Genomic DNA, 10221 nt, shown 5'->3' on the forward strand with positions numbered 1-10221 from the left:
TGGACAGGAAGGATATTCTGCGGTCCGTAGGCACTTCCAAAATGCCAAAGGCGCTCTTTTCTACTCCGATCCTTTGCGCCTTCTTTGTGCGCCATATCCACTCCACGTGTTCGCTCGTAGGCAGGAAGTCTGCGATAGTAGGAGCATTCGCATGCACGCGGGTGGGAAACTTGGACTCCGCCAATACGGTAGGACTATCTTTCGTGTAGCAGCGCAGCGGCAGTATTTCCACCGGATCCAATTCTCCTACGTCTATGCGGAATATGGGACATCTGCGCAGACCGAACTCTGCTATGGTCCAAAGTACGCATTGCTCCCATTTGTCGTTGCCCCGCACTCGCACACCGGCTATCCTACCCGTTCCTGCGTGGCAGTACCAAGCTAGGAATATTTCTTTTGTTTCCTCGCAGCAAATACACAAGCATCTATCCAAGTGTTCGGCAAGTGCCAACCACATGTTTTTTGGCGGCTGCACCACGAATATGTCTTCTAGCGGTGCTATGGTTTCCACGATGGCATTGGTGTGTTCTTTGGAGAAATCCCTGCTGTAGATGGATATTTCCACGCGGGTACAACCTCTTTTCTGCACGTCTGGGTGCAGGAATGTTCTACGCAGGTGGTCGTTGGGGCAATCCACGTACTCGGCCAGCTTTGCACCTACGGGGTTTTGCACTTCTCCGGCTTCGAAGTTCGACACTATTTTGTTGTATATTTTCGTTCGTTTGCCCTTTTCCACCCAAGTACAAACATGGTTGCCCACCGAGTGCGTATTGTCCAAAATGGTGCCTTCGCGCCAACCAGCTTCCCCTTGCTCTTTGTAGCCCATTTGCCGCAGTTTGCGCACCAATGCCTTGCGGTCCAAAGTACCGGAGAAATCCTGTGTGTAGTCGACGGAATAGATGCCATATCCGTGCGCATCCAATAGCCTAGCGAACTTGGCAATGCTTTTGTCTACGACTTCTATGGACAATTCGGAGGTGTCTACTTTGGCTACGAACGTGGCTGCGTGTTCGCCGTGCAGGCTATTCCACTTGTTGGACAAATGGGACACGCGCTCTACTATGTTGCCTTTTCTGCATGTGTGCGCCATGCTGGTTGGTAGGAACACCCCAAAGGCTTCCGTGGCTGCAATGGATATTTTGGATACTATTGCCTTTGCATTTCTACACACCCGCCCATACAAGTCTTGTTCTGCAACGAACCCATACACAAACACGTCGTCTACGAATGGTGGTAGCCCATGCAGCGGCTGCAAACTTGTAGGGCCTTCGTTTCCACGCAAGTAGTTGCATTTGGATATGTCCGGCAGTAGGTTTCCATCGTGGGCATTGTCCAGTAGCAAATGTGCTAGCAGCCTACTCTTTGCACGTATTCCCATCTCTTGCAGTGTTGTCGAAATAGTCTCTTGGGAGTCCATCTCTATATATAGGGGTAGAAGCAAATGCTACGAACGTGGTCTTCGTTGGACAACTGTCGCAAGTTGGAAGGGCGGTGAATCGCCTCCCTTCTATAGACATCTTTTGGAACAAGCATACACTCCTTTGGAACATGCATACACTCTTTTGGACAAAAAAAGGCACTGACAATCCATACACTCTTCAAAAGACACCTCTGAAACTATTCCAAAGAGTGTCTTAGAATGTTAACAATAAGGTTAAATCTTTGTTAAGGATACCTGGAAACTATTCCAAAGAGTGTCTTAGAATGTTAACAATAAGGTTAAATCTTTGTTAAGACACTCTTTGAAATAGTTTCCATATATACTTAACAAAGATTTAACCTTATTGTTAACATTCTGAGACACTTTTGAAATATATATAATAGCATTTCTTGGGGCCCTTGCTACCATGGAGAGGCATTTCGCCTCCACCTACTTCCCTATGGACATTTCTGGTGCTTGCTACCAGCGCAGAGGACACAAAAAAATACTACTTTGTGCCTACCAGTAGAAAAGGTAGTCGAAACATGGTTGTCGAGGCGCGGACAATCCATACACTCTTCTAGCATATACTTAACAAAGATTTAACCTTATTGTTAACATTCTAAGACACTTTTTGAATAGCACATGCACGTCTTTTGGGACACGCATGCACGTCTTTTGGGACACGCACATCTTTTGGAACACGCAAAAAAAGGTAGTCGAAACATGGTTGTCGAGGCGCGGACAATCCATACACTCTTCTAAATTTTTTCAACGTTTTCCGTAGACTTTGTGGGGTTGGCTCTTCTAAATGGTCTATGATTTTCTTCTTTACTTCGTCGCTTAAATATATCGGATGTAAACCTTGGATATGACTCATCCAGTCCCTGAAGTATTTTATTCTCTTATATGGCGTTTTCTTACGACCTCCATTGGCGTAATACTGCTCTCTGGTAGCATTTGGTACGGCATTACGAATATTCTTACCACATTCGTAACACTGCGCTGACGTGTCGTCTTCTATTTGCATTTTCTTACCACAACACCAGAAACCCTTGGGCTTAGGTATGTTAACTTTGGATCTTAGGCAAATTATACAGAAGTCATTGGTGAACTTTTTACATTCATGCATCGTATATATATCGTACATTTTTATAAACACTTATCTTTGATTCCCAACACAGCAGCAGTAAGGACTTGTCGCGCGGCTTATTCCCGCTGCCGGCGCCTTCCTTAAACCGCCTGTAAAACCCGTAAATCTTTGACATTGACCGCGAGTCCCCCTTACTGCTGCTACGTTCTTAATTTATTCGATAAATAAGGGAATATATATATATATATATATATATATATATATATATATATATATTCAGTTACCACGGTCAATGCAAGCCAAAATTACTTTTACTATAAATAAGCGTAAATTTCAGTATTTGTTAAGTGGGTATGTTTATTCACTCGCAAAACGTCACGGGAGGACGACACGCCCTTCTAGTTAAATGCCGTTTTCTTTCGGTTAAATGCTATTTTTGACGTGATCAAGCGGCAAGAATTTTCAGTTCCACTGTTTCATGAATAACAGTCAATAAAGAATTATTAAGTAGTATTAGGAATTGCCATAGTATGCACCCTGTTTCAATGTCTTTTGAGCATTTGAAGGTACCAAGCTTTTAAGCTAAAGGGTATGTACCCTATTATATAATCACGCATTCTAATCATCCCCTGAGGGATATAACACCTGCAGATTACTAGCATCAAGCGAGACCAATCAAATCATTTGATGGATCAGCTTCTTCTTTTCTCTTAAACTCTAATTAACCTTCCTGAAAACTTCATGGTTTGGTTTACAAGTGCGGGGTTTTATTCGATAGTCTAGTACATGTTGATAGGGAAAGGCAAGCACCGACCTCGATTGTCCAAGCTCGCTAGATTCTCAAATCTAAATCATAATGAATGAAAAGGCACCAAGTATATATTAGGCTTCAACTCTATTTACTTGTAAGTTAGTTCTGGGAACTAGAAAATTAGACTAGATTCCCTTTTTTTCGGAAAGTCCAATTGCTGCATATAACTATCGCCGAATTACTGCGAAGAAAATCTCAAAATAAATGCAACAAGTTTACAAAAATAATGCTATTCATAAATAAGGATACTGCTTTATGCAGTATCATACACATGAGCCGGTTAGATTGTTAAACGCGATGCCTACAATAGCATACTAACAGGCACCGAAAATCAGTAGCTCGATGGAATGGACGTCCAGAAAATCTGGATTGTCCGGAGTGAACACCAAAATTGAGTCAATTTTCTCTATTTTAACTATACTTATCGTGGGTTTTTCGTAAAACTTGTTATCAAAATATCATCTAGGTAACGTAATAAAGTCAAATATGTTACAATTTTATGTTACAACTACCGTTGCTATGACAACATTAAGCACCCTAGGTAACCCTTAACAGCCGATAAGACACTAAGAAAATTGAAACAAACTAGTTTTCATTACTGGAACTTTATGTTTACCAACTATTGGTCATTTTCATTTAGATTTAGGTTGTCAATCAATGGTCACCCGCAACCATACTTAAGTACCTACCTACTCCAAACCCAAAATTCATGCAACTTAAAAAAATCCTAAAATCCTAAAATTGAAGCTAGAAAAGAAGAAAACAAACACAAAGATAGACCTAAATGATAGAAATAATATCCAGATGAAAATTGCCCTACCCCTCCCTTTTTCTGGTTACCATGGCAACCAGCACCTAGCGAAATCAAAGGATAGCGCCTTTTGTGTTTCTTCTATTTTCTCAAAAATTTCCACAGAAACCGTAGGTAAACACTAATATCTACTTATATGTGAAGTTTGCTTTCTAAAAAATATATTTTTCGAATAAATATCCAATTTCAAAGCAAACGGGAATTGTCCCATCGCGCAATCGGGAAAAAAATTCTAAAACTGATTTAAAGATTTTAATGGGAAATTTACTGCCATCATATCATTCTTCGTGTGCTAAAACATTCGCTCTGAAACCCGAATGCACTTTGTTTTTGGTTTGTAAAAGTTATAGTCAAAAATGTCACGAAGGGACATTTCCCGTTTTCATGTCTCCGAGGGCCTTCGGCAGAAAAACGCAAATAATTCTTAAAATCCTTGCTCCAACACGCTGATTCTTTCGGCAGAGCATGAAAGAGACCTAACCATTGGAATAGAGGCAAAAGAATTGTCATATTTATCGAATTAACCAGTTTTTATGGAGTTTGAACTTTTTTTACTTCATTTCAAAACTTAGGGTTCGCATCAGGTCTTGTGAAAGTGTTAGACATCATCAAGACTTTCTCCAAAATCTTGTTGGGAAATGTCCCTCGGCTTACATTAACTGTGTAACTCATTGTATTGGGTGAAAAAGAGCTGAACTAGGTCTAGATTAATCCTGTAAAGTTTCGGGAATTTTCGATAAAAACTCGAATTTTATCCCACACTTCGGGAAGAGTCCCCTCAGACGCGCGTTTTCGAAGAAAAATCGTATTTCCCGATGGACAAAAACAAATTAAAAAATAGACAAGATGCCCGAGAATAAGAAGCAGCTTTTGGTGTAATTCCATGAAGAATGAGTCAAAAATACAAAGGATATAACGATTTAACCTTATACAAAATCGCGGGACAAAAAGTGGGAACACGACAAAATAGTATTGTATTGTATTGTACTGTATTGTATTGTATATTACCCTCATCCCTCTCCCCCCCCCCGTGAGAGATTCGTGAGAGATTCCTTTGGATATGGCGGGAAAATGGCCCTCCTCCACCTGTAATCGAGACTTTGCTACGCCCTTGCTATTCAAATGCAATTAGGTATGGAGAACAGTAGAAAAATAACCAAACGATAATAAAAACAAACAAACAATCAAGCGAACGAGGTATACACGAATGACTACATTTGTCTGTATATAATTCTATGAATTAAAAAAAATATCAAATAATCAATCAGAGAGTAACTTTTTTATGTATTTATTTATAATAGACGATGATGAGAATTTGCATTTGTATTTAATATCTAATACTATATTGATTTAGATAATATATAAATTTAACTGAACAACGAAAATGACGCCATCATCATTAACATTATTCCTTATCACAAAAATATATATCATTTGTAAAACAAAGAGCAAACAACACACGGCTACAATTAGAAATAAACAAAACAAGTTTATATTCAGTTTTCATTACAGTTTTCTCCAAAATCGTTAATAGAGCGTATTCACGTGATCGACGTCACAGCGGCCTCTTGATGTATCAAAACAATACATTTTCTATCCTCGGGGAATTGAACTTTATTCTTATGCAAAAACTGTGCAGACAGCTTCTATTTTTTGACTTTATTGATGGTTTTCACGGCGGCCATGTTGGAGGAACTTAACAAAATAATTGTCAATGAACTAAATCCTCCAACATGGCCGCCGTGTCTTTTGTTATTTAATTCTCTTATGGGAATGGTTAAAAACCATCAATAGTATTAACTCATTTTTGTTATTTCTTTTGCCTAGCTGACTTGTTGATATAATGAACAGTAAAGACAATAATTAATCGCTTCGAGGAATCTAGCCGCTACTACTTTGTGCCTAAATGTATTAGTAAAAATATATTGTGTATCATTCCAGAAAAACATATTCATATATAGGCCCTAAATTGTCACCATGACTTGAACTTTGGCTGCAACCAATCTCACTATACGCGTCACGATCTGGTAATGGTGGAGGGATGACTTCAGTTGAAGACAGAAGATCTAATTCTGCATAGATGATCTGGCCTGGGTGCTGAAATAACAAAATAAGTTATTGGCCCACTAATTCGGTTATTTAGTTTAAAATCAATCTTACAGCCAAAAAAGACGGGTTGCATGCCAAATCTTCTCACCATGCATGATATTCATAGGCCTTGCAATAGAACATCAAAATAACATTATATTTATTGACACCCACTAAATCGATATTTTAACGAATTTCATATGATTCTGTACGTGTAAATAAAAGAAATGTAAAATGAAGCATGGTCGCTAAATATACAAATGGTACTTTTGCAGCACACTTATTGAAACTTTAATATTTAAATATAGCTTTAATTGTTTTCATTTCAATTAATAAAAGAAACTCGATATTTAGCTATTATACAAATTCAATAAAATTGATAATATTACATTCTAGCATATTTTTCATACCTTTTTCTTGCTCCTGTCTTCCTGGGCATGGATCGGTTTTTCACCGTGTTGTCTTGTTCTCTTCTTTTTTGACAAATCAACACTTGCATATACGGGTATCTCATTTTCTACAGCCTCCAGAGGCGAAGAAGGCATTCTAAAGTCAACGGAAATGGTTTAATCAGTTCCTAAGTCCCAGGTCAGACGTCGTAATTCACATGAGCCGAACCTAATTTGGATGGACTTATGGAATTAGATCGACTGGGTTGAGTCAAACGTCGAACTTATTACGAGTATTTACAGTCGTACCAAAAACAATCATGTTTGAGTGGTCAGCGGCAAACGCGTCATAATGGCGTCTTTCATGGCAGTTCGCCGGATATTGCTAATAAAAAAAATTTTGAATTCAAGAAGAAGACGGGCTACCATCAGAAATAGTATCATACTGTTGCAAAAAAGAAGGGTGGCACTGCTACGTGTATGTTTTGTTTCTGCTCTTCTTCTGCTCTCGCGAAATGAAACGGACGTACGTGAAAGAGCATGTAAACGCTTTGCACGTAATTTTGGTTGGTTTGAAATTGTCTGGAACAATTATTCAGATGAATGGTTTAAGAAAACATTCAGGGTTTCCACATCATCCGCCATTTTTGAAGAATGCTCAAGTGCGCATGCGCTTTAGTGATGGTTAATGAAAACGGGGCCAAAACATGCATTAACATAATTAATGCATTTAGATCGGCCCATGTGAGGTACGGCGTTTGACCCGAAGTCGATCTTCAGTCGTTCTTCACGACTGACCTAGTCGTGAAGAACGACTTAGTCGGTCCAAATTGAATCAGTCGAACCTAATTGGGTCAGACGCCGTATTTCACATGACCTTATTACCATATATTAGGTTCGGCTCATGTGAATTACGGCGTCTGACCTGGGCCTAAGCATACGTCTTCGGAATATAATCTGATTTTAAAATCAAGACATAAATACGTACTCATTTTCTCCTGGTTGTTGTTTTCTATCTGCTGATATAAATAACCCACAATATAAAAATGTTCCTTACAGTTGGTAAAATGGTTATGCATGGTTAAACCCATGACTTACATGATTAGATTATTAAAAATCTGATAAATTGCTTCGTAATGAGGATGATTGAATTAAGGATGGGAAAAAATTCAAAAGGGTAAGGAAACAGAATCCAAGAGGGACAGGAATAAAATTCCAAAATAGGAAGAGCATCAAGAAAACGTAGGTAATGCTGATGTGAGCAGCAGTAGCAGAAGCAAAAGGAGAAAAAGTAGACACAGAAGTAGAAGAAACCATGACGCTCGCCTCTCACCACTGTGATCCTGGTTCGAGCTCTGGCTCGGGCTATATCATACATGTGTTGAATATGCTTGTTGTGTTGCTCTCTCCCTTGCCACGAGGGTTTTCTCCGGGTTCCGATTTCCTCCCTCCATAAAAATCATCATGTGAGTTGAGTGTTATGTGTTGTAAATATAGAATGTAGTGGTAATGCGTGTGGAGGGAACCTCACAGAAGAGCCCGGTAAATGGAGTGATGGTTGTAAAATGTATCTTTTTATATATATACATATGTGTAACATCAATGAGAAATGCTAATAATAGTAATTTTAAAATGTTATACCTTTATTGTTACTGTGCTTTTTATAGATCATAACAGCGAGGATGATGATTGTCGTTATCAAGACAAATATTACGGCTCCACCTGCTGCCAATAAAATGATGTCCTTATTAACCTTCAGTGGGATGTTTCTTCCAACAGGACTGCTAGTCTTCTCTACAACATAGATAAAATATAAGAAAGGAAGGGAGGAAGGAAGGAAGGAAGGAGGGAAGGAAGGAAGGAAGGAAATAAAAAGGAAGGAAGGAAGGAAAAAAGGAAGAAGAGCAGGAAATGTCAATAAAGAAAAAGAAAAAGAAAAAAAAAGTACGATATCAATTGACTCTGATAATTTCGCTCTTAGATACATATGAAAAGAAAAAGAAAAAGAAAGTTGTATCAAAGGTCAATTATCAATTTACTCCACGAAGCAATTTATCTTTCATTAGACTTTTACCTTGTCGTACCTTTGTTGTTGGAAGCACTACATTGGTTGAACTTATTGAACTTATGTCTATCCACTTAGAAGTAGAAACTAACCAAATAAAATAGATGTCTCATTCGTTATTACAATTTAATTAATTACAGCTTCTGTGAGTATGTGTTGGATGGTATTTTGTTGTTTGTTCCTTTGATTGATTAATTGCCGCTTTTACTCCATTATTTAACGATATAAACATAAAGCAAAAACCAAAGCAGAATCATAAACAAGTCAAAGCTATCGAAAGACACCAGCGTTTCAAAGTCATATTGACGTCGCTTTTCGTTTTGTTAGTTGTTACTTGCTTATTCATTTCAAGTCGCTATTGATTAAACAAAATCATTAAATTAATAATAATAATGATAATAATATTAATAATAATAAATAAACAAATAAAGCAAAAACAACAAAAACAATAATAATTAACAACAATAACAACAAACTAAACTAACAAAGAAATGAAAACAAACATAGGAAAACATCATCAATACCGGTTTATGAATAGATTTTTAAAGTTTTTTTGTTTTGTTTTGTTTTTGTTTTTGTTTTTGTTTTTTGTTTTGTTTTGTTTTGTTTTGTTTTTTTTTTTTGAACCCGTTTTTCTTAGTTATTTGTTTGTTACGTTGTATTAGATTACCTCGGTTAACTCTTGATATTGAGCCTTTTACATGGCGTTTACTTTCCGATGGTACCGTAGAAGTAGGAAGAGCTAGAAGATACCAATTCAAATTTTTTGTTTTGTTTTCTCACGTGCATGCACACTAAATATATAATACACAATTTCAGAATTCTTTTGAAATATTGACTGAACGCAAATGCAGTAGATTGATAATGAAGGACATGAAATAAAAGAATAAACCATAAAAAATGATTGAACAAGAAATTTATAATTTCGCGGCCGAAACTCCAGAACTTTATATCAGCTCACGCATGAGTGCTCCTTAAGTAATTTACACAATGAAATCTAGAAACCTTTTCATAAAATTTTTGCTCGTTTCTTGGTTTTTGAAACAACTTTAAGATGATTGTGGTTTTAAATAAAAAAGAATGATAAGAACTATTAAACGAAAATAAAATTCAAACCTGTTTGGGTGACATTGATAATGTGTTCATCATAACCAAGTAAATTTTTTGCTTTACACCTGTACAACCCATAGCTGCCTGCGTCAATGGTTACTAGTTCCAAGACACCAACAACCGTAAGAGTATGAGTTCCAGTCGATATTGATCGATTACGGGGGTCATACCACGTGAACAGAGGAGAGGGCACGCCATGGGCCAAACAGTATATCCTGATTTTACCACCATTATATGAAGAAACTGTGTGATTTGACTGGATTACATCTATATCTGGTTTGTCTGCGAAGAGAACGAATTGATTCTTCCAATATATACCTTCTGATATACGTTTTGCCTAAATTTGTGAGTTATATATTTTTTCTTTGCAAATGGATGTCATAAAAAACTTTAAAAATAAGATAATAATAGGTATTCACTAGATTTAGATTGAT

General features: G+C 37.5%; 1 protein-coding gene across 4 annotated transcripts in view; it reads right to left on the reverse strand.

Annotated features, from left to right (window-relative positions):
- Positions 1-5407: 5407 nt before the first annotated feature.
- LOC116294227 (immunoglobulin superfamily member 10-like) overlaps positions 5408-10221 on the reverse strand; it is an 8027-nt gene continuing 3213 nt past the window's right edge. The window contains exons 4-10 of one of the 4 annotated variants that reach the window (XM_089036090.1): positions 9794-10069; positions 9348-9419; positions 8687-8764; positions 8254-8406; positions 7601-7628; positions 6634-6769; positions 5408-6232 (exon numbers count right to left, since the gene is read on the reverse strand). In XM_089036090.1, coding sequence (XP_088892216.1) covers positions 6068-6232; positions 6634-6769; positions 7601-7628; positions 8254-8406; positions 8687-8764; positions 9348-9419; positions 9794-10069 — 908 coding nt within the window. In that variant the 3' untranslated portion in view covers positions 5408-6067. Of the gene's footprint in view, positions 6233-6633; positions 6770-7600; positions 7632-8253; positions 8407-8686; positions 8765-9347; positions 9420-9793; positions 10070-10221 lie in introns of all 4 variants that reach the window. The other 3 variants (XM_089036084.1, XM_089036097.1, XM_089036100.1) reach the window with 3 other exon arrangements.

This window comes from Actinia tenebrosa, unplaced genomic scaffold, assembly GCF_029948245.1.
Source record: "Actinia tenebrosa isolate PJP-AT-01 unplaced genomic scaffold, QUT_ActTen_1.0 PGA_scaffold0__85_contigs__length_37466705, whole genome shotgun sequence".
Lineage (NCBI taxonomy): Eukaryota > Metazoa > Cnidaria > Anthozoa > Actiniaria > Actiniidae > Actinia > Actinia tenebrosa.